At 40.1% G+C, this 24,928-nt stretch overlaps 1 protein-coding gene across 1 annotated transcript in view; it reads left to right on the forward strand.

Moving 5' to 3' along the window:
• The window catches only part of GNAI3 (G protein subunit alpha i3), a 46,864-nt gene that overhangs the window by 7,062 nt on the left and 14,874 nt on the right, over positions 1-24,928 (forward strand). Inside the window, exons 2-3 of the mRNA XM_003892334.3 lie at positions 20,064-20,106; positions 20,223-20,364. Coding sequence (XP_003892383.1) covers positions 20,064-20,106; positions 20,223-20,364 — 185 coding nt within the window. The remainder of the gene's footprint in view (positions 1-20,063; positions 20,107-20,222; positions 20,365-24,928) is intronic.

A 24,928-nucleotide genomic window follows, 5' to 3' on the forward strand; every position in this document is an offset into this window, starting at 1 on the left:
CAAATAACTTCCAGTCAACTGATCTTCGACAAATAAACAAAAATGTGAAGTGGGGAAAGGACACCCTGTTCCACAAATGGTGCTGGGATAATTGACAAGCCACATGTAGAAGCACTAATCACTTTTGCAGTCTGAAAATACGGCCCTTTTCAGGAATTAAAATAATGTAATCTTCCCTGACTACGCTATTCCTGTAGTACACTGATGGCCATAGAGTAGGGTGCTTAATACTAGATTTGACAGGGCATGTACAGTTCTAATAAGTGCTGCTACTATGTCTCTTTAAAAAATAATTTTTAGCATATTAAACTTATATGCACTATTACAAAAAAGTCTTTTAGTTTTTAGGCAATTGTCTCTGTTAAAAGTAATTCCTGGCCTAGAGATCTTTTAGAGATGGTTAGTAAAACCTGAAGCACTATGCCACCCCGTGGTGCTGAGCTTCTTCATCCTCTAGCTTCTTGGGAAGGAAAAGAGAGTTGTTAGGCCTCTGCAGATATTTCCTTTTTTCCTATCCTGTCTCTCTTCCTTCCCTGGTTTCTTCTACAGCATACTTTCTCTTGGGGAAAGGAGTGTGTGTGTGTGTGTGTGTGTGTGTGTGTGTGTTTCATCAGGTCCTTCCACTAACTTCCATTCTTTTTTTTTTTTTTTAGACAGAGTCTTGCTGTGTCACCCAAGCTGGAGTGCAGTGGTGCAATCTCAATGCAACCTCCGCAATCTCACTGCAACCTCTGCCTCCCGGGTTCCTCCTATCTCAGCCTCCTGAGTAGCTTGGACTACAGGCTAATGCCACCACCCCTGGCTAATTTTTTGTAGAGATAGGGTTTTGCCATCTTGCCCAGGCTGGCCTTGAACTTCTGGGTTCAAGTGATTCACCCACCTCAGCGTCCCAAAGTGTTGAGATTATAGGCTGAGCCACTGTGCTCAGCCTCTAACTTCCATTCTTAAAAGTCTCTCATCTGTAACCAGGAAAAAACAATATAGAGAGACAGATGGCAGGAAAATCAGTAGCTATGCAAAAATGGAATGTTCAAAACGTGGAAGAAAAAACTGAGACATTGTGAAGAGTCTTTTGGTTCCTTTATTAGAGGACAATTTTTTACTTGGAATTTTTGAAAAATCTGTTCTCTCTACTTGAGATGGCTTCTCTTTCTGCTCTTCCCCCAGCGTATTAATGAACTACATCCTGCTAGTTACCTTAAGTCAGTTTATCCAGTACAGAACTTGCCTTCACTCTTCACCCCCAAATCCACCTGTTGGGAACTTTTCTGTTTTAGTACCACCATTCTCAACATCATCTAGGCTGAAAACAGCACTTGTTTTTAACTCCTCTCTTACTGTCATCTCTTACAATCAGTCAGTTGTGAGGTCCTATGACTCAGTCATTACTAGATTCCAGATTTTTGGACTTTAAGGTTTTTGGTAGACTGACCTAGGATTTTAATATTTTATTTTTCTTAGTAAATACATTTTAAAAATCTCAGACTACTGTCTGTTATGATTACTATTTAGTTCTCTTTCCTCCGTGAAACTTTTGAGACAGTCTCACTCTGTTGCCTAGACTGGAATGTAGTGGCACAATCTTGCATCACTGCAACCTCTGCCTCCCAGGTTCGAGCAATTCTCGTGCCTGACCCTTCTGAGTAGCTGAGATTACAGGTGTGCGCCACTGTGCCCAGCTGTTTTTTGTAGTTTTAGTAGAGATGGGGTTTCATCATGTTGGCCAGGCTGGTGTCAAACTTCTGGCCTAAAGTCATCTACCCGCCTTGACCTCCCAAAGTGCTGGGATTACAAATGTGAGTCACCATGCCTCACCACTGGTAAAACTGTTTTGATGTTCTGAATTGGATATGACATGACTCTCTCTTTTTGAAACCTCATAGTACTTTCTATGCCGCTTTTAGTCTGCCTTATATATGGTTATTTATGTACTTACCTGGTCCTAACAATATGGTCTTTTAGGGCAGGAGGACTAAGTATTTCTCATCTTTGTATCTGTTGCAGGACCTAATATAATGCTAAAGTGTTTTTGCCCATAAGGAATAGGAACACCACTCATACAAGTCACAAGTAAAAGAGGTATATTGAAAGGACACAGTAGGCAACTTCATAGGTGTTAGACATTCAAGAATAGGTAAGAAATGAAATACAGGTAGGTTGTATGTACGTGGATTGTGATACCCAACTCCCACCCTCTCCCCTATTTCTCCTAGAGCAGAATGACCTCCCCCGAGTCTTCAACTTTGGCTTACTCTGACATCTTCTGTGGCTCACACACTGCCCGACCTGGTAGTTCAAGTGCTTCATGTTATCTGATGCAGGATCCCATTCCCAGTTCCTGGGAAAGAGTATCAGATTGGCCCAACCTTGTCATGTGCCAACCACAATCCAGTCGTGTATGGTTGGGGTATAGCAGGGTTGATGGGGTATCATGAGTTTTATAAGGTAACCCTTTCAAGGACTGGAGTAGGTCAAATTCTCTATTAAAGGCATGGCCAGAGAATTAATGTTTAATAAAGAGATGACAATGCCTAACACCTGGTAGGCACTCACTAAATATAAGTTGAACATAATGGAATGACATGGGAATATTGAGGAACTAAACATATCACTGTGTTACTTTCTCGTTAGTTCATGAGAACGTGCCTGCTCATTCTCAATATTACCATCTTGTAAGGTTGGGAGAGAGAACTTAAATTCAGATTTAAAATTAGGCCAGGCACACTGGCTCACGCTTGTAATCCCAGCACTTTGGGAGGCTGAGGTGGGCAGATCACCTGAGGTCAGGAGTTCCAGACTAGCCTGGCCAACGTGGTGAAGCCCTGTCTCTACTAAAAATACAAAAATTAGCCAGGTGTGGTGGCGCACACCTGTAATCCCAGCTACTTGGGAGGCTGAGGCATGAGAATCACTTGAACCTGGGAGGCGGACGTTGCAGGCAGCCAACGTGGCACAACTGCACTCTAGGGTGACAGAGTGAGACTCTGACTCAAAAAACAGAAGCAAAATTTGAAGTTAAATTGAAGTAGGGTACAGGATTTTAAAGTCCCATTATCAACACATTCAACTCAGAATAGTTAATGTAACCTGAATTTAATTACCTTTGATTTTAATTTAGGAATTAATTTTTTTAAATGCATATAACCAGCTCAGGGTCTGTGCATCATCACCCCGGCTCTTTTTTTTTTTTGGTGCTAATTTTTCCTCTTACTACTTTTATGAGTATCAGAAAATTGTCCAAAGCTAAGGGAAGAAATAAAACACTATTTTTGCTCCTTATTAATAATTTTGCTTCTAAGTTTTTGTTAGAGAGTGGCCGGGCGCGGTGGCTCAAGCCTGTAATCCTAGCACTTTGGGAGGCCGAGACGGGCGGATCACGAGGTCAGGAGATCGAGACCATCCTGGCTAACACGGTGAAACCCCGTCTCTACTAAAAATACAAGAAAATTAGCCGGGCGAGGTGGCAGGCGCCTATAGTCCCAGCTACTCGGGAGGCTGAGGCAGGAGAATGGCGTGAACCCGGGAGGCGGAGCTTGCAGTGAGCCGAGATTGTGCCACTGCACTCCAGCCTGGGGCACAGAGCAAGACTCCGTCTCAAAAAAAAAAAAAAAAAAGAGAGTAGATAAAAACGTTTGGCAAAGTAGATTGCTCATAGAGTTAAGCTATCCATGCTTTGTTTTTACCTTTAGTTTAGTTCTATGGCGGGAGCATAGGGCTTGTTGAAGGGAATGGGGAAGAAGGGATGCAGGTCTTCATTAATAAGAAATGTCAGCCAGGTGCAGCATCTCACACCTGTAATCCCAGCACTTTGGGAGGCCGAGGCAGGCAGATCACTAGGTCAGGAGTTGGAGACCAGCCTGGCCAGCATGGTGAAACTCTGTCTTTACTAAAAATACAAAAAATTAGCTGGGCATGGTGGTGTGCACCTGTAATCCCAGCTATTTAGGAGGCTGAGGCAGGAGAATTGCTTGAACCCAGGAGGCAGAGGTTGCAGTGAGCTGAGATTGTGCCACTGCACTCCATCCAGCCTGGGTGACAGAGCGAGACTCTGTCTCCAAAAAAAAAAAGGAAAAAGAAATGTCTAGAGCAGTGTGCACTGAATTTGTTCACGTTACTGAAGTTCATTTTTAAACTTTGTTTTCTAGTCAATAAAATATAGTAGACTAGCAATAATAAAACATATCTCTTTGAACTGGTAACTCACATCAGAAATAGGAGATACCATGCAATTAATATAGGGCAAAGAAACTGAAAATTGAGAGATTAGTCCTTATCACTGAGCTTCATTTTCCTTTGTTTTTACCACTGAGGGATTTAAATTGAACCTCAGGGGTCCTTTGTCTGTGAGCTTAGTATTATTAACCAGATGGAATATTTTAGCAAATTATAAAGATAATTATTTTTGTGTTATGTCTCTTATTCTTGAGTTTGATTGAAATTAGTTTAACATCATAAAGCTGGTTACAAGGATAGTTAAAAACTGAAGTTAAAAACCTGAAAAACATAAATTCATGAAGTACCCCTAATGTCAATGTTCAAAAGAAAATACAAAGAAATCACTCGAGTATTTGACTTCCCCTCCAATTTTAATTGTCTTTTGGTATAATTCTTTTTCGGTGTTTAGCAAGTTAAAGTTATCTTTAAGCCATTATCTGTCCAGGTGATCCTGTTACCGGCTTAGTAATCAGCTGTATCATTTCTGTAATTCAAGCTGCTTGAACTGAATAACATTGTGTTAGGATCACTGTTTAATTGTTCTAGTTTTGATAGATACAGTGCTTTATATAAGTGAAATACCCTATTTTTCGTGACTTTCTGTTAAGTTGTAACAGAAATTCATATATCTGATGTGAACTAAGCAAAGAAGAAAGATACCTAAAAGACCAAATTTGTTTGACTTGTACCTAAATAATGGTCTAGTGATCTTAGAAACAAGTTTCAGGAAGAGCTAGTCTTCAGATCTGAACTTCCTTTGATTTCCAAGTTAGACTTAGATACCTAAAAGTTTAAGAAAGATTGTTAAGGATTAGCTGAGATGTTATTGTGTTTGTTGATCCATTACTAATTGCTGTTAGTGCCTCTTTTTGTCACCAAGTCACGTTTTCAGATGGATAAATGTTTTTAATATTAATACAAAACATCTGTGTTTTGAATGATGTTAGTATTTTACATCTCAAAGAATTCTTATTGCTCTTGGAAGTAGATAGTATTCTAAGTCGTAATAATAATAATTATTATTTTGCTGCTCAGTATAATATTCTGAATTTTTTCTAGCTGTAGCAGCTATTGAGTCAGGCATGCCTTGCTGTGATCAAAACATACACTCTGTTTGTATATTTAAATTGTACTGGCTGGGCAAAGTCCTGTAATCCCAGGACTTTGGGAAGCTGAGGCCGGAGGACTAGCCTGGGCAAGATGACAAGACCTTGTCTCTACAAAAAATTTGACAGAGTGAGACCCTGTCTCTTTAAAAAAAAAAAAAAAAAAGTCATTTGAGGAACAGCAAAAGTCCTCTCTAGTCAATGCTCTTGTGATCCTCCTGCCTCAGCTTCCCGAGTAGCTGGGACTACAGGCATGCACCACTATGCTAGGCTAATTTAAATTTTTGGTAGGCATGGGGTCTGTCTACAGTGCCCAGGGTAGTCTTTAACTCCTGGGCTTAAGTGATCCTCTCAACTCAGCCTCCCAAAGTGGTGGGATTACAGGTGTGAGCCACCTTATCTGACCTGATTCACTGCTCTTAAAGAGCTGATGTGAAAGTGAGTTTTGATGGGTTGTTTTAAAGTGACATATCTTTAACAGAACATTTTCCCTGTATTTCTTCAAATTAGAACTTGGGAATCATTAACTTCAAAACAGGGTTTTGTTTGATATAATGATAAAACTACTACCATGATTTACGTAGGTAATGTAGTCCTGAGGTATATGTTAGGATAGTGCAGTCTTAATTTTGGTTCATTCCAGGGTATTGAGAATAATTTGCTTCTTTTCTCCTTCTGCTTCTAAGAAGAAAAGTATTTCTTACTCTATTTTTGTTATTATGTTTGTAATTAAAATCCACATTCATGTCCCCAGCAAAAGTTGAAGTAGTTCTTTCAACTTTTTCTAGACTACTCAATTTTTTTAAAATAAACTTTTAATTTTGGGAAAATTTTAGATTTACAGAAAATCGTTGCAGATAGTGCAGAGTCCCTATATACTTTACACCTGTTTTTCCTTAATGTTGATACCTTATGTAGCTATGGTACATTTGTAAACACTCAGAGATTAATGTTGGTGCCTTAATGTTAACTAAACTTCACATTTTATTTAGATTTCAGCAGTTTTCCCACTAATTTTCTGCTCCAGGATCCAATCCAGGATACGCTATTGCATTTAGTCAAGGCTACTTTTTATTGAGCTTTTTGATTTTCAGTGTTGCACTGTTCAGTGGAAGGCTCATGTATTAACTTATTTTCCAGCCTGGAGATATAAATGAGAAATACACAATTCTTAAGCAGTTCAAGTAGGGGAGATACAAAAGTAAACAATGGTAATAAAATGTGATTACAGAAGGAATAGTCAATTTTGTAAGGAGGAGGAGGAAGAGAGAGAGACATTTACATCAGGGAGGCCCTCCCAGAGGAGGTGACATTTGAAATGTGCTTTGAAAATTAAATAGCAACTTTTCTTTTTTTTCTTTTTTTAGTTTCTTCCTTTTAGAATATTTTACCAAGCAAAAAGCTGGGATGAAAGTTAAATAGGAACTCTTAAGGCAGAGGCTGGAGAGAAGCATATCCAGACAAAGGGAAGAGTAAGCACAAAGACTCAGAACATGAGTGAGCAAATAGATTTGATTGAAATCAAGGGTTGGTGCCGGGCGCGGTGGCTCACGCCTGTAATCCCAGCACTTTGGGAGGCCAAGGCGGGTGGACCACGAGGTCAGGAGATCGAGACTATCCTTGCTAACACGGTGAAACCCCCATCTCTACTAAAAATGCAAAAAATTAGCCGGGCGTGGCGGCGGGCGCTTGTAGTCCCAGCTACTTTGGAGGCTGAGGCAGGAGAATGGCGTGAACCCGGGAGGCGGAGCTTGCAGTGAGCCGAGATCGCACCACTGCACTCCAGCCTGGGCGACTGAGCGAGACTCCGTCCCAAAAAAAAAAAAAAAAAGAAATGAAGGGTTGGTACAGGAAGAGTGTAGAAGGTGAGCCTGGAAAGGTATGCAGAGGATTTGGAGAGTGTTTATGTTAATTTTTTTGGTAGCTGTATTTTAAACTGTATTATGTATGTGTGTGTACATATGAATATATGTGTGTGTGTATATACCTACACAAAATATATATGTATGCACGCATATGGAGTAGGTTCTGCATCTGGATTTAACCAATGATAGATAAAAAATATTGGGAAAAATAAAATAATATGACAAAAATTAAAGTATAACAACTATTTACATAGCATTTACATTTTATTAGGTATTATAAATAATCTAGAGAGGATTTAAACTGTATAGCAGATTGTGTGTAGGTTATATGCAAATACTACACCATTTTATGTAAGGGACTTGAGCATTGGTGGATTTTGGTATCCTAGGGGAGTCCTGGAGCCAATCCCCTGTGGATACCAAGGTGTGTGTGTGTGTATAAAATTTAGGGGAACTCATCCAGAGACTGCGTTGTTCTCCTCCTTATTACCTGCTTTTTTTTTTTTTGTCATTCCACCACTAATTCATGCTGTAACAAAAGGTTAAGTGGAAGTAAATACATATGTGAAATCCAGACTGTTTTGGGTTTTAGCTTAACAGCTTTGGTGAGCAATTATTATAGTAAAGGAAATGAAATTGCAGGCATTCTTATCTGGCAACTCAGTGTGTAGAGTTTGCTGTTAGTGAATTTTGAAAGTGTAGTTTGATTTACATTTGATTAAATATACCTGTAGAAACGTGCTCTATGTGGCTATCGATGTTAGAGGGCCCTAGGTAGGGAGGAATATGATTTCAACATTTTAAATCCCAAAATTGTAGAATTTTGGGATGTAGGTGTTTTGATAAATGATTTAGCATTGCAATTAACTTTGGAGGACATCTGCAGTGTGATGAATAATTATTTCTATGGGTTAAAATGAAATATTTGGATTATTTGTGCATTACAGTTGCTTCTGTCAGTTCTGTTCCCTTTTACTCTAAACAAAAGATAGTTTTCAGTCATGTCATATATAAATACTGCGTAATTTAATATTAGCATCAAAATGGCTTTTTGCTGCCCTGCTTTCATACGTAGAGGGAAACGTACCACAGGCCAAAATTAGAACACTGAGACTGGGCACAGTGGCCCATGCCTATAATCTCAGCACCTTGGGATCGCTTGAACTCAGGAGTTTGATACTAGCCTGGGCAACATGATGAAACTCCATCTCTACTAAAAATACAAAAATTAGCCGATGTGGTGATGTGCGCCTGTGGTCCCCCCTTTTAGAGGCTGAGGGGGAAGGATTGCTTGAGCCCTGGGATGGGGCAGAGGTTGCGGTGAGCAGAGATCATGCCACTGCACTCCATCCTGGGTGACAGAGCAAGACACTGTCTCAGAAAACAAACAAACAAACAAAAACCATTGAGGCAGCTAGAGGATGATCCCAGTCCTTGCTCACAAATGACTGCTCCCTTAAGCATTCAAAGCCAAGGAAGGAACTTAAGTGGTAACATTTTGAGGAGAGCTGCTTAGCTGAGTGAGCTGCCTTTTTTTAAAAAAAACCTCAAACCAACCCTTCCTTAGATGATTTATGAATGTAAAATGCCTATTAACTTTCTGCTTTATGGTTTATGATGCTTGTAAAACGATAGAATTATTGTCCATGTATGTAATTGGTGAAGGATGTGAAACTCAGAACAAACCATACAGTGCCATGTAAGTTATGGACATATTTTGGTTGTTAGGGCCTTTAAAAAACATCTCCCCCTCTGTCATTACATATTTTACCCTCTAGAAATATTTAATGAAACAGTAACTGATATTGGAAGGGACACATAGGTTGCTTCAAAGATAAATGGTAATGTTTAATTTTTTATGCTGGACAATAGGTACACAGATATTTTTGTTATACATTTGCTGTAAGTATTCCCTTTTATGTATCCAATATTTATTTAATAAAAAACAACCTAAAGTTTTAAAGGCAAAAAAGGTAATTCTCATGTCCTTAAAGCCAATTCCATTCAGTTGTTTTGTGTGTGTGTTTTTTTTTTTTTTTGGTGGCAAGGAAAAGAAAACTCATTCAAACTAGGACCAAAAGTTGGTGGGTTGATAGGTTATTGTTAGACTATAGAAAGGTGTATGTGGGAATACAGGAAGAGTTGGAGAATCAGGCCACAGGAACTGAGGCAGCTCTTAGACTGGCCAGACTGTTGTCTCTTTTTTGTCTGTTTTTGCCTCTTGCTGGCTTCACTGTTTCTGCCTTTATTTTATTTTATTTATTTTATTTTTTTGCTTTCTTACCTTTGCTTGTTCCCCTCTTTCTCTCTTTCCTTGGTCCCATCCATTTGTTTTTTTGTTTGTTTGTTTTTTGTTTTTTAAACTGGGGCAACAACCTTTGTTGTAGAACAAAGGTGCCCTTCCCCCATTCACTCTCTGTTTCCTCACTTACTTGATGTCTCTTTTTTTGTGAACTCTCTCCTTTAAGTCTCACTGCACATTTGTCTGTTCTCTTCTCTCCAGACCAACCTTCCTCTGAATCTCTTCCTTTGTGACCTTGTTGTGCATGAAGCTCTATTATGGTAGCCTAGGTTTTTCACATGGATCTCCTAGTGCAGATTCCTCAGATAATCCAATTGGTCCTGCTCATCTTTTGGAGCTAGGTCACGTAGGCCCCCAACAGTCTGTGACTGGGTGACTCCTGTGTTAGGTATTCACTCTCAATTCAGTCACAGGAAAGGATGTGGCCTAGATGGTGTGGGCCATTCCCCACTGAGGTAGTGAAGTAGGGATTTTTATAGAAGAGATTATGGGCAGGCAGGTGTTCTGAAATTCTAATATGTCAGTTAAGTTTTATCAAAATTTTCTCATATGCTCTTTAAGCTATTTTGATAATTGGTATGTGATTGCTTCCTAGAACAATGTTTTTCAAAGAAAAGACCATTAGCTCTCTTCCAGTTACAACTCACTGCCTTCTTTTATCCTTAAGATACTCATTCGTAGCCAGGCGCGGTGGCTCATGCCTGTAATCCTAGCACTTCGGGAGGCTGAGGCTGGTGGATCATGAGGTCAGGAGTTCAAGACCAGCCTGGCCAAGATGGTGAAACCCCGTCTCTACTAAAACTACAAAAAAAAATAGGACGGGCGTGGTGGCAGGCGCCTGTAATCTCAGCTACTTGGGAGGCTGAGACAGGAGAATCAGTTGAACCCGGGCGGCAGAAGTTGCAGTGAGCCGAGATTGTGCCTCTGGGTGACAGAGTGAGACTCTGTCTCAAAAAAAAAAAAAAAATACTCATTGATGATCTCCCTGAACAAATAATAAATGAGTGCTCACTATGTTTTATGTACTCTTCTAGGAGTTAGGGATAGAATGAGATGATGAGTGCAAGGGAACTAGGACAAGGGTTTGAGAGTAAGGCTAGAAGGGAGTGAGGTTAGTGAGTGAGTCCAAATTTATTGTCAGTACAGTCATGGGATAAGAGTTGAAGGGCCAAGAGTGGGTGTGAGGCGGAATAAAGATAGCATAGAAATGGACATCTTCTGTTTCTGTTAACTACCCACATTGAAGATTCTATCCATTGCATCTGGCATCGTGATTAATGTGATTAAGCAACCACTGAATATTATAGAAACTCAAACCATTCATCTCACAGATAGTCATTAAGTGCCTACTCTGTCCTAGATTTTACTCTAGATTGGCAGGGGGTGCACAAAAAGAAATCACAATTTTGTGCTTTCAAGGATTGTGCTTTGAGCTTAGGGCTAGTGGAGTCCTAAACAGGCACAAACCCGAATAATTACGATAATTTGACCAAGTACTAATGTAATAGTGTTTGACATTACCCTGTAAAGCCAGGTAGAGCCTGGTCAGGGTGCCTTGAGGGAGAATTACATAGATATGGAAGGGTTTTCAGGTTGTGACAGAAAGGGTTTCATTACTATTTTAATCAAAATCAGGAAAACCAACTAGCAACTTATGAGAAGCAAGGAGATTAGGAGCTAGGAAGAGAGTCAAATAATTTTTTTACAGTAGCCAGAGCTGGCTAGAGATAAAATGAGGTGAGGTGGCTGGGAAGGACAGTTTGGGAGCTAGTTTTGGAAGTTAACCTCTTGAACTGATGTGCAAAGGGAGTAATCTATGTCAGCCACCAGGGTGGAAGTGATAACTGTTCAGAATGAATGAGGAGGGCTTCAGCAAGGAGTTGAAGTCTGAGTTGAATAGGGGTTTCACGGATGTTTATAGCATATATAGAGGCTTGTCATGTTTAGCGGGATAGTGGGCTGGCTGAAAAACTGTTTTGAGATTGTAGGCTAAGGAAACTTGGTAATTTCACAAGAAAAATAGATCTCTAACTTCTCCCACCAGACCATAAAGTCCATAAACTTATTTGTATTTGAAGTCACAATTTTCATCATTTTCAGGCATGTAGGAGACATGTTTGTTAAAAAATTTTTTTTATTTGCTCAGTGCTGTTTTTCCTATCTGTTATTCTTCTAGCCTTTTCTTTTATTGAACTAAGAAGCAACGGGTTTTTAAATTAAGTGTAGTACCTTGAAAAGCCATTTGAATGAAATGTCATTTTTTGTTTGTTTGTTTGTTTGAGACGGTGTTTTACTCTTGTTGCCCAGGGCAGAGTGCAGTGGTGTGGTCTTGGCTCACTGCAACCTCTACCTCCCAGATTCAAGCGATTCTCCTGCCTCAGCCTCCTGAATAGCTGGGATTACAGGTGTCCGCCACCACACCTGGCTAGTTTTTTGTATTTTTAGTAGAGACGAGGTTTCACTATGTTGGCCAGGTTGGTCTTGAACTCCTGACCTCAGGTGATCCACCCGCCTCAGTCTCCCAAAGTGCTGGCATTACAGGCATGAGCCACTGCACCCGGCCTAGAATGTCATTTTTAACCTTACTTTGAACTTTTAGAGTTACATACCTATGCCTGTTACTAAAAGGAATCAACCAGGAGCAGTAGGTACTCCTATTGGAAATAGCATGGGCTTTCTCCTATGATCTTTAGTTGTAGATGCTCACAATTCTTTTTTCTTTCCTGTTGTAAATGAAAGGCGAGAATAAGTTAGCAAAAAAATCAATTTTATTTGCTGATCAAGCTTTCAGCCTGCTGTGAGAGAGGGGCTGTCTGCGCCTGTTTTGGTCATATGTTCCTATATGTCTGATAACGGGGGCTGGTAGAAGAGAGAGTGTTGGTCTAGCACTGACTAGAAGGTTATCTAAAAATAGTGCCATACTGGGATTTGATTGTCCAGACCTCTGGAAGAGGGGCTATACTCTAATTATAATCCTGCTACTAAAAATTTTAAAATTTCTCTATAGAAACTGGTATTTAACAGGAAGAGGAGATGTTTCAGGTACCCCTGGAATAACCACTATCTCAGGTGGTAGCAGTACAGAGAGACCTGTGAGAAAGCTTCAGGGAAAAGCTATAGAGGTATAAATGGATGAAAAGGAGAGGCGATAGTAGACAGGAATATCTGGGGCTGAAAATACATTTAAGGAAGAGAGTGTTTTTGTTCTTCAGGATAGGGTGAAGAAAACGACTAATGCTTTGATATATTACAGTTTGCTGTAACTTTCAGGTTATAAGTTACAGTTTATGTGTGTGAATCCAGATTCTGTCTAGGATTTTATTATGAAACCACTGCTAAATAGTTATACCATTTTTACTGTAATTTTGAACCAACATCAGTATCCAAGTTATTACTAAATGAAACTTTGTGAGGCCTTAACATTACAACATTGAAAACAGCATTCATAAATAATAACTAGTTAACATTTATGGAACGTTTACTGTGTGCCAGGCACTGTTTTAAGCATTTTCTATTGACCCCCATTCAAATGAGGAAATTCATTGTGCTTGAAGGCACAGAAATAGAAATTCGCATAATATACTCATGTATCTTCTTTGGACTGGCTTAAGTCAAATGAAAGAGAAAAAAGAGAAGGCCTCAGGGGATAGTGTTTTTTTTTTTGAGAATTAGCCATCTGTCAGGGTTAATTTTTAAAATCAGTCTGTATGTGAGCTGAATGAGTTTGCTCATATATGATAATGGTTTATTTGTTTTAGCAGTTCCAAATTCCAATCACTTTAGGCCTTGTTTAAAAATTATCTTGCAAAGAAATTATCACCATCTCTCACTTTACATACCCATAATGTAATAGGGTGGAGAGCATATGCTCTGGTACCTGCTCAGAGATCATTTTAAAAATTTAATTAAGAACATGTGGCTGGGTGCAGTGGCTTGCCCCTGTAATCCCAGCACTTTGGGAGGTGAGACGGGAGGATTGCTTGAGCTCAGGAGTTTGAGGCCAGCCTGGGCAACATAGTGAGACTTCATCTCTACTAAAAATAAAAAAAAAAAATTAGCCAGGCACGATGGTGTGCACCTGTAGTCCTAGCTACGCCTATCTACTGAGGAGGCTGAGGGAGGAGGATTGCTTGAGCCCGGGAGATTGAGACTGCAGTGAGCTGTGATTGCGCCACTACACTCCAGCCTGGGTGACAGAGTAAGACTCTGTCTCAAAACAAAAAACAAACAAAAAACCCATGTTTAGGTAAATACAGTGATTCTACATTAGAGTACATATTGGTGAATTTTTTTTTTTTTTTTTTTTTTTTTGATATGGAGTCTCGCTCAGTGATCCAGGCTGGAGTACAGTGGCGCCATCTCGGCTTACTGCAAGCTCTGCCTCCCGGGTTCATGCCATTCTCCTGCCTCAACCTCCCGAGTAGCTGGGACTACAGGTGCCTGCCACCATGCCTGGCTAATTTTTTAAATATTTTTAGTAGAGACGGAGTTTCACCGTGTTAGCCAGGATGGTCTTGATCTCCTGACCTCGTGATCTGCCCGTCTCGGCCTCCCCAAGTGCTGGGATTACAGGCGTGAGCCACCGCGCCCGGCTCCATATTGGTGAATTTTTTTTTGGTTTAACAGTGTTGATGGTTATGTATTCAAATTGTAGATAAACACAGATGATTTTCTTTTTCTTTTTGCTGGGACAAGGTCTTGCTCTGTGCCCAGGTTTGAGTGTAGTAGCACGCTTGTAACTCACTGCAACCTTGAATTCCTGGGCTCAAGAGATTTTCCCAAGTAGCTGAGATTACAGGTGTGTGCTACTAGGCCCAGCTAATTTTTTTGTGTTATTCTTGTTTTGTTTTGTTGGTTGGTTTTTTTTTTTGGTAGAGATGAGGTTTGCCTATGTTGCCTAGACTGATCTTGAACTCATGGCCTCAAGTGATCTTCCTGCCTTGGCCTCCCAGAGTGGTGGGATTATAGGTGTGAACCAACCATGCCCTGTTCCCAGATAGTTTTCTAAATTAATCCTCTTCCTTTATTCTCTGCAGATTGCCTTGCCTCTTTTATTGAGAATGAGACTAACATGGCTTCCTTCCTCCTTTTATTCTCAAAAATCTCTGTGACTTCACCTCTCATCCTTTTTTCCTACTTATATAGGATATCTTTTAAAGGACAAAGCTTCTATGTTGAATGGATCCTATTCCCTCCTGTTTCTGGGACCTTTCCAACTTTTTCTCCCCTGTATATCCTAACCTCCTGCGCAGTTCCATCCCTCTGCATACAGAGTCCTCTTCAGTTCCTCCCTTTCCAAGCCATAGATGCTGTCTTTGCAATATCCTTTACATCTTCCCATTCTTTGTATTTCAACTATCACTTCCCTGGTGTATTGAAGATGGGCAGCTGAATCTCCCCTTAAACTTGTGATAAATTTTTGAAAAAAGAGATAAAAGATGCAGATAAAATTAGGAAGTTCCAAACACCACGTGTGTTGTAGGGTAGGGAGATGGAACATAGGAAGCAGCTTGGGGAAAATGCAACGATGAGATGTTATGAAAAGGGAGCTTACTGCTAGAACAATGGAGCACAGAGAGTTGAGGTAAAAGTGAAGAACCCAGACCTAATAAGAAAGGGTTATAGAAAGTGTTTCAATAATTTGGAGAATTGTTAGATAAACTGATGGTTTTAAAAATAGTGCCACTTGGGGCAGGCGCCTGTAATCCCAGCTACTTGGGAGGCCGAGGCAGGAGAATTGCTTGAACCCGGGAGACAGAGGTTGCAGTGAACTGAGATTGCACCATTGCACTCCAGTCTGGGCAATGGAGCAAGACTATTAAAAAAAAAAAAAAAAAAAAAAGTGCCACTTGGAAATGATGAGAACAGGGAGAGGGGCTTTGAACTGGAAGCTTCAGAAAATCACAGCAGTAACATATAATAGGTGCAACATCAGGCTCAGACATGTGAAGGATAGAAAGGATTAATTTGAGAAATGCGTAAGAAGAAAGAAGATTTTGTTACAGCTTGGTAAGGACAGGAGAGAAGTGAGTGGGTTCCAGATGACTCTTATATTTCACACTTGGAAGATGGATAAGATGGTGGCACCCTTCATGGTGATATAGAAGCCGAGTGGGTCAAAGACTTTTGGTATAAAGTCATTCACTCTTTATTTGTATAAAATGCCCCCCGGAACACCCACTGAAACAAATCCGTATTTAGTTCTGTGGGCAGTTAGAAGTGCCTTTTTTTTTTTTTCTTAAGATAGAGTCTCAATCTGTTGCCCAGGGTGGCGTGCCATGGTGTGATCTTGGCTCACTGCAACCTCTGCTTCCCGGGTTCAAGTGATTCTCATACTTCAGGCTCTTAAGTAGCTGAGATTACAGGTGCCCACCACCACGCCTGGCTAATTTTTTGTATTTTTAGTAGAGACGGAGTTTCACCATGTTGGCCATGGCTGGTCTCGAACTCCTGACCTCAGGTGATCCACCAGCCTCGTCCTCCCAAAGTGCTGGGATTACAGGCGTGAGCCACTGTGCCCTGCCAAGGTGCAAGAGACAGAACTGGAAGCTCGGAAGAAGATGTTAGTGTGATAACAAAGGGAAAGGCAAACTGACATTTTCTCAGGGAGCCTTGGAAAAATGTGAGGGAGGTAGGGCAACAGAGGGTTTTTTTTTTTAATCAGCACATCCGTAGGCTAGGATTAATGAGATAGGTAGAAATTGATTCTGAGATTAATAGATTTATTATTTTATTCAAGATAATCTCACATGAATGATGGAAATGTGGTTTTCAATATATAAAAGAATAGTACACATTGATTCATTAATCTCAACTTTTCTTAATTTAGTAGCTTTTGTTAATATGGATAATCTGAGAATTCTGTCTTTTAAACAATTTAAAATATAACTGGTATGCATTTGTATTTTCTTCCCCAGAGTAGAATCATTGGTTTTTTTAGATATGAATGAGAGGATCCACCTTTTTATAACAGCATCCTAAGAAAGTCACTATGTGCTTCTTGAATATTAACTTTGTAATACTACCCTGATTATCGATTATGTAATGAGACAAGGTCATATATAAATGTGCCTTTTGATTCTGTAAGAATGTAGTTGTCTAGAATTTTTATATTTGGATTTTAATTAACTTTTGGTTAGTAAAGTTGAGAAATATTTAGTAAAGAATCATGGTTACTAAATATTATTCATTGTTTAGTAATATTTATTTGAGTAGATAATTTATGTCATGACCAATTTAAGGCCCTGGGAATGCAGGGATGAATAAGCCTTCACGGAGCTTATATTTTAGTGTGGAAGATAAGAAATGAGCTAATCTGTCATGTGAGGAAGTGGTAAGTGCTATGAAAAAATATAACACAGAATAAGGGGAGAGACTGTGACGGGGTGAGAACTATTTAGATAGATTAGTCAGAAAAAGCTGTTCCTGTGAAAAAGAAAATCTTGCAAAACTTATTTCAGGTAACAGTAAACTCAAAGACAGGAAAGACAGAGTCAGGACCTAACTCAGTAAGAACCGGTTTGGTGTGTTGGAGGAAAAGCAAGAATGCTGGTCTGACAAGAGCAGCGAGGACAAAGTGAAGAGTAACAAGAGATGAGGGTGAAGAGGTAGGCAGGGGCCAGAGTATATTGCACAATAATGCCCATGGATTTTGAGTATAACTGGAGATCGTGTGACATGGTCTAATTTACATTTTACAAAGTTTATTCTACCTACTGACTGGCAAACTGGCTGTAGAAAAGGCAAGGTCTGAAGCACTGGACTATTTAGGAAGCTTTTGCAGTGATCTAGGCCTATGGTTTTCAATGTTCAGGAACAAACTGTTAAAACTATTACATTAACTATTTATATTGCTTTATTAAAAAAATTAAGCTTTACTAATATTTAATATACAGATTGGCACTGGCATCCTTGTCTTATCTGCATGTTAGTCACATGTCACTTAACATTTTTGACTTGAGCAACTGGTGAATGTTGGTGCCATTTACTGGAATGAGAAGACTGAGGGAGGAGCAGGGTTTGTTTTGAGGTGAGAGTGAGTTGGGGAATCAGTATCTCAGTTTTGAGCATTTTAGGTTTGTGAAATCTAAATACCTGCTAGAAATCTAGTATCAGGTAGATGGTTTAGATATATGAATCTGGAACCAAGGTTAGAAGCCAAGATTAGAGATCTAAATTTGCAAATCAGTAGTATAGAGGCAGTAAACACCAGCTTTGGAGCCAAACTGTGAATGCAGATTTCAGTTCTGCCACTTACTAACTGTGTAATTGTAGGCAAGTTACTTGACATCTGTCTGCATCATTAATCTCATCTGTAAAATGGGGATGATAATGTCTACTTCATAGGGTTGTTGTGAGGATTAGATTAGTTATTACAAACAAAGTGGTTAGAACAGCATGGCCGAGGTTACTCACTAGATGTTACCTGTTATGACTGGTTTATGAATAGTATTTAAGCCATGAGATTAGGGCCGGGTGCGGTGGCTCACTTCTGTAATCCCAGCACTTTGGGAGGCCGAGGCAGGTGGATCGCTTGAGCCCAGGAGTTCGAGAGCAGCCTGGTGAACATGGTGAAACCCCGTCTCTACTAAAAATACAAAAATTAGCCAGATGTGGTGGCGCGTGCCTGTAGCCCCAGCTACTCAGGAGGCTGAGGCAGGAGAATCACTTGAACCTGGGAGGCAGATGTTGCAGTGAGCCAAGATTGAGCCACTGCACTCCAGCCTGGGTGACAGAGCAAGAGTCTGTCTCCAAAAAATAAAGGCGATGAGATTAGATAACTTAGAGAATGAGTTTAGATAGGGAAAAGGGCCAAGGAGGGAGCCCTGAAGCAATACAACCTTTAGAATTCAGAAACTGGGCCAGGTGCGGTGGCTCATGCCTGTAATACCAGCATTTTGGGAGGCTGAGGCAGGCAGATCACCTGAGGTCAGGAGTTTGTGACCAGCCTGGCTAACATGGCGAAACCCTATCTCTACTAAAAATACAAAAATTAGCTGGGTATTAAGGTGGGAGCCTGTAATCCCAGCCACTCGGGAGGCTGAGACAGGAGAATTGCTTGAACCTGGGAGGCAGAGGTTGCGGTGAGCTGAGATTGTACCATTGAACTCCAGTCTGGGCTACAGAGTGGGACTCCATCTCAAAAAAAAAAAAAAAAAAAAGAGGATTCAGAAACTGGAGAGAGGAGATTGAGGAGTGAAGTAGGAATCAAACCTGAAGGGTATGTTGGCTAGAAGCCTGCCTAGTGAAGAAGATATTTCAACTTAGACAAATTCTGCTTGAGAGGCTAAGATGAGCAGCAAGAATTGACCAACTGGGTTTGTCAAGATGGAAGTTTTTGGAGACCTTGAGAAGTGGTTTCAGTAGAGTGGTGGGGATGAAAGCCTGATTAGCATAGCTGAGGGACAGAATTGAATGTACAAAATTGGAGACACTGAGTGTAGATGGCACATTAGAGGAGTTTTGCTGCAAAGAGGGATAGAGAAAATGGAGTGGTAGCTAGAAGAAAATGTGTGGGGTCAAGGAAAGTTAGGGGTGTGTATGTGTGTTGAGTTAAAGATGGAAAATAGTATAGTAAGCTTGTATGCTGATGAGAATGACCCAGTGGAAATAAAAAATTGATCATATTTGAGACATGGGAAATATCATGGGAAATTGCAGCAGCCATGACCTTGAGTAGGTAAAATGAAGGTGCACAAGGGGAGAAGTTGATTTTAAAACATTGGCAGAGATTTTTCATCCGTTGATGAAGGTAGAGAATATTAATGGAGGTACAGATAGACTGGTAGATGTGGTTGTGGGAAAATGAGGTAGTTTTTTCTGATTGCTTTAATTTTTATGGAAAAGTAGGGCAGGATCATCAGCTGAGAGTCAGAAGTGGCAAGGGGTTTATAAAATTTGAGAGAGAGGAGGTGGTGTGATATAGGGATCTTGAAAGATAGGAAAATGAGTTGACTAGGGAAGATCTAGCAGGTGGCTTTGTCAAGGAGGTCAGAAGGCCAGCTTGACATTTGTGGTCATTTGTTTAAAGTGATTGCAGCTGGCTAAGGAGGGCAGGGTGGTCTTGAGATGGTGTATGGTGAGAAATTGATAGGCACAGTGCCTTCTCTGCTTCTATTTAAAACATCTTTAGTTCTGTGACTGATAGGATTGCCCTCAGAACATTTCTCTGGTATAGGCAGGCAGCAACAGAGGAATTAATAAAAATGAATAGACCAAAATATAATCATTACATTTTTGCCCATATTCAGCGTTTATATCATGTTTTATATAGTGAATGAGTTCCTCCAAAAGTTTATGTTGCCATCTGTCCTTGGATATGCCTATTTTACACAAATGATACCAAGCAAGCCCTAGGACACTTTCAATAAATTATACTTGGTTGCTGAGTTATGTAAAGAAAGTAAAATGCTGTAGTGGAGAAGCTGGATACATTTTCTTGATAGACATGAAAGCCTCACCAAAATTTTCCCTAGGACCCGTGGTTTCCATCAATCTAGAGTTATCATTCATGTTGATATTATACTTTTATGTTGATTACTGAGAAATTCAAAGTCTGGTTTTCTTTTCTTTCAGGTGCTGGAGAATCTGGTAAAAGCACCATTGTGAAACAGATGAAGTAAGTTGGAATGTGGCATTTTGTTAGACTAGGATTTCTCCTAATGCATATAAAACTCATAGTATCTTTTCATTTTAGGTCCACGCTATTGACTTGTGGTTTTCTTTGTTTTAAAGAATCATTCATGAGGATGGCTATTCAGAGGATGAATGTAAACAATATAAAGTAGTTGTGTACAGCAATACTATACAGTCCATCATTGCAATCATAAGAGCCATGGGACGGCTAAAGATTGACTTTGGGGAAGCTGCCAGGGCAGTAAGTGTTTCTCATTTCCTCTTCACTTGCTCTTATTCAGCAGATATAGTTTTAAGTTAAGCAAAATTTTTGCTTCATGTTTTAGGGAAATGAATTTAAGCAACAAGATAAAATGTAGTAAAGTACTTTGTGCTCACTTGAGAAGTGTTAGCAATCTACTTTAGAAGGTGTTAGATGTAACCACCCCAAGAGGAGTCTAGGAAATGGGATTCTGTGGATGCATCATAGGTTTCTGGGATAACTGTTCTATTCAGTTGCCTTTTTTTTTTTTTAACAGCACTGTTGACTTTTATAGTAGTTGATAATAGTACATTAAAATAATAATCTAAGAGAAAGGTTGCCATGATATGTAGCTCTGCTTTCTGAGGTGTACAGATTAAAGGCCAAAATCAGTCTTGCAGAATAAATTCTGTAAAGACATGAGCACTAAGTCCAAATTCTTGAATATCTAAGTCAGATATTCAAGAATACTGTATACTACATGGAACCTTAGGCTATAGAATTGGCATATACCATGCCCTAGTATAATTCTTTAATGCCTTGCACATGTCAGCTATTTAAAAAGTTGTATTATTAATTATAATAATACTTAGTGGACCCTGAAGATCTAGTTTATAAAATTAGAGCATGTATAATTAGGATGTTTTATGCCATTGGGGAGGGGGCCAAAATGAAGGCAGGAGATCTTTGATATTACTATCAGCTAAATTCCAGAAAAGGCTGGGAAATTATAGAATTATTTCCTACATCTAAGGGACTCACTGGCTGTGTTCAGAGTGTCATACTTACGTGCCATGGCAAAATAAAAGGAGATGATTTGGGAAGTCTGCCTGGAAAGGCAAAACCTATATGTCTATGAAGTCGCTTAGGAACTCTTATAAGCCACTTCCAACTTACCAAATGCGAATTTATATTTGATAAAAAGATAGGAAATTGTTGAGGGGAAATACTGAAAGGGTGGTCACAGTTGGATAGTGTTAGACTGGAAAGTGTCTTAGAAATGGCATAAAGGAAGAGGAGCTAGATTAGGGATTGTAAAATGAGAGATGAGTATCAAAAAATAAGAGAAAATATGTGAATGTGACTTTTATATTTTTGTAAAATATATCACATAGAAACTATTTTTCTATGCATCCGAGTGGGGAAGTTTGGCAGTCAAGCAAAAAAAAGCCTTTATCCTTGTCTTACCCTTTCCTATTCCTTCTCTCACCTCCTGCTTTTCTTTCCTTCTTTTCCTCTTTTTCTTCTTTATACCAGCTCTATCTGTGGTCTTATTTTCTTTTTCCCATTTCTCATTTCTCCCTGTTACCTAACTCTACTTCTCTGTTGTATTTGTTGTATCTGATAACAGGTCAGTAGTACTGTTATTTATTCTCTTCCCTCTCTCTGTTGGCTTTTTCTCCATCTCAGTTATTGATTCTTTTAGTTTGTCCCTTTTCTCTTTCCCTCTTTAATTTTATTCCCCACTGTCTGTCTTCCTTTATTTATCTCCCTACCCTTTCATTTCTTTTTTTTTTTTTTTTTTTGAGACGGACTCTCGCCCTGTCACCCAGGCTGGAGTGCAATGGCACAATCTTGGCTCACTGCAACCTCCGCCTCCCGAGTTCAAGTGATTCTCCTGCCTCAGCCTCCCGAGTATCTGAGATTACAGGCGCGCGCCTCCACGCCCAGCTAATTATTGTATTTTTAGTAGAGATGGAGTTTCACCATGTTGGGCAGGCTGGTCTCGAACTCCTGACCTCGTAATCCGCCTGCTTCAGCCTCCCATAGTGCTGGGATTACAGGCGTGAGCCACAGCGCCCGGCCCCGTTTCTTTCTGTTATCAAATAATTGTCATTAATCTTTGGGTCCTAACACTCCTGTGTCACCAGATGCAGTTGACGTCATTAATCCCTGTCAGGCCTCCTAAATCATCCAGCTTTCTGGTGTCCACATAACCTAATCTGTAATCCTATATTATAATTTTTAAATGTTTCTTTTTTTTTTTCCTTCTGTGTGTAAGGTTTTATGTTTATAGCTCCTCTCTTATTGTCCTCTAGTGTTTTTGTTTGTTTGTTTGTTTGTTTTTTGAGACAGAGTTTTGCTCTTGTCACCCAGGCTGGAGTATAATGGCACAATCCTGGCTCACTGCAACCTCTGCCTCCTGGGTTCAAGCGATTCTCCTACCTCAACCTCCCGAGTAGCTGGGATTACAGGCACCCGCCACTATGCCTGGCTAATTTTTGTATTTTTAGTAGAGACGGGGTTTCATCATGTTGACCAGGCTGGTCTTGAATTCCTGACCTCAGGTGATCCACTTGCCTCGTCCTCCCCAAGTGCTGGGATTACAGGCGTGATTCACTGTGCCCGGCCTCTACTCTAGTTTTTTATAGTTGGTTAGAGAGTGTGAATGGAAAAAAAGAAATAGAGCTGGGTGTGGAATAGGTTACTTTTTCACATCTGCTTAAGTGTGGGGGTGTAAAGTTTATTATTAAGAGAGGCCTCTTCTCTTTTTTTTTTTTTTTTTTGAGACAGAGTTTCGCTCTTGTTGCCCAGGCTGGGGTGCAATGGTGTGACCTCGGCTCTCTGCAACCTCTGCCTCCTGGGTTCAAGCGATTCTCCTGCCTCAGCCTCCTGAGTAGCTGGGATTACAGGCATACACCACCATGCCCGCCTAATTTTTTTGTATTTTTAGTAGAGACGGGGGTTTCTCCATGTTGGTCAGGCTGGTCTCGAACTCCTGACTTCAGGTGATCCATCTGCCTCGGCTGCCCAAAGTATTGGGATTACAGGCATGAGCCACCATGCCTGGCCAAGAGGGACCTCTTTATAGACCTTTAGAGAGGGTTTATTGTGGGGAAGCAAGAGCAGGTCAGTGGAAGAAATTAAGTGATAAGAAAAAAGTGTTTCCTCCTAAAAGAATATTTATAGAGTCAGGACAGCAAAAAAAGTAGTAATAATTCCCTCTCTTTTGAAGTTTCTCAAATTAGAATCGTATTTTGTTTTTTTTTTTTTAAGTAATGCTTAATAAGATTATTTTAATATGTGCATGAGTATAGGTCAAATTTCAGAACCAAGGGATTATAAAGACTTCAAATGTTAAAGCACCATACCTTGCATATGTAGAAGGACATGCTCACTGTTGAGTATGTTTGCCAATTTGTCTAATATTTCAACTTTTCTCTTTCATTTGTTTAAAATTTTATCTTTGAAAAGAAAGGGAGGGGCATATAGATGTCAGCTAAGGTTTCTTTTCTTTTCTTTTCTTTTTTTTTTTTTTTTTGAGATGGAGTTTTGCTCTGTCGCCCGGGCTAGAGTGCAGTGGCACCATCTCAGCTCACTGCAACCTCCACCTCCTGGGTTCAAGCAGTTCTCCTGCCTCAGTCTCCCGAGTAGCTAGGACTACAGGCACACCCACCACGCCCAGCTAATTTTTGTAGTTTTAGTAGAGACAGGGTTTCACCATGTTGGCCAGGATGGTCTCAATCCCTTGACCTCATGATCTGCCTGCCTCGGCCTCCCAAAGTGCTGAGATTACAGGCATGAGCCACCGCGCCCAGCCAGCTAAGTTTTCTTAGAGTTGAGCCTAGTCTACCGCCATGCCACCCTGAATGCGCCTGATCTCAGAAGCTAAATGAGAGTGGGTTGAGCCTAAATATTACTAGAAAGAATACAGGAAAGGATCATAAAGGAGGAAATATTACTAGGTAAAAACCATTAGAGCTGGAGACCCAGAGTTTGGCAACAATAATTTGAATGCACTTTGGATGGTTTTCTTTTGGTAAGGTGGATGCACAAGTTCTGGTAATTCACGAGTCTTTGGAGTTTTTGGTTGTGAGTTCACCTGTGGTCTGAAATGACTTTTGTTTGTTAGTTTACTTGTCCTGATGACTACTTAAGATACAAATGATTGCTCCCTTTTCTCCTTTACTTTTTCTTTACATGTTATATACTTTTTAAATGTTTTATTTTTTAGTTATTTGGAATCTCTCAAGGTAGATAAATATTAGATGTGGTTGGGAAAATCATCCTGTGAGACCTGTGTTTATTTTTAAACAACAAGTAGGGATGGATAGAATAAAGCAAAACAATAAAAATCTCATAATCCATTTCTGTCCTGTCTGTCACATATTTTATGTTTAAAAACTATAACAACCTAGAAAACTATGGCTATGTCTAGGCCCGGTGGCTCATGCCTGTAATCCCAGCACTTTGGGAGGCTGAAGCGAGTGGATCACCTGAGGTCAGATGTTCAAGACCAGCCTAGCCAACATGGTGAAACCCCATCTCTACTAAAAATAGAAAAATTAGCTGGATGTGGTGGCAGACGCCTGTAATCCCAGCTACTTGGGAGGCTGAGGCAGGAGAATCACTAGAACCCAGGAGGTGGAGGTTGCAATGAGCAGAGATCACACCATTGCACTCCAGCCTGAGTGACAAGAGTGAAACTCTATCTCAAAAAAAAAAACAAAACTGTGGCTATGACTCATGAAGTTTTGGTTACTTTCTTTTCCTCCTGCTGCCTTCCTTTCCCTCTCTCAGAACATTATTATTATTCCTTTAGGGAAATCTAGGGACTGTTTGA

The sequence above is a fragment of the Papio anubis genome, chromosome 1, assembly GCF_008728515.1.
Source record: "Papio anubis isolate 15944 chromosome 1, Panubis1.0, whole genome shotgun sequence".
NCBI classification, from domain to species: domain Eukaryota; kingdom Metazoa; phylum Chordata; class Mammalia; order Primates; family Cercopithecidae; genus Papio; species Papio anubis.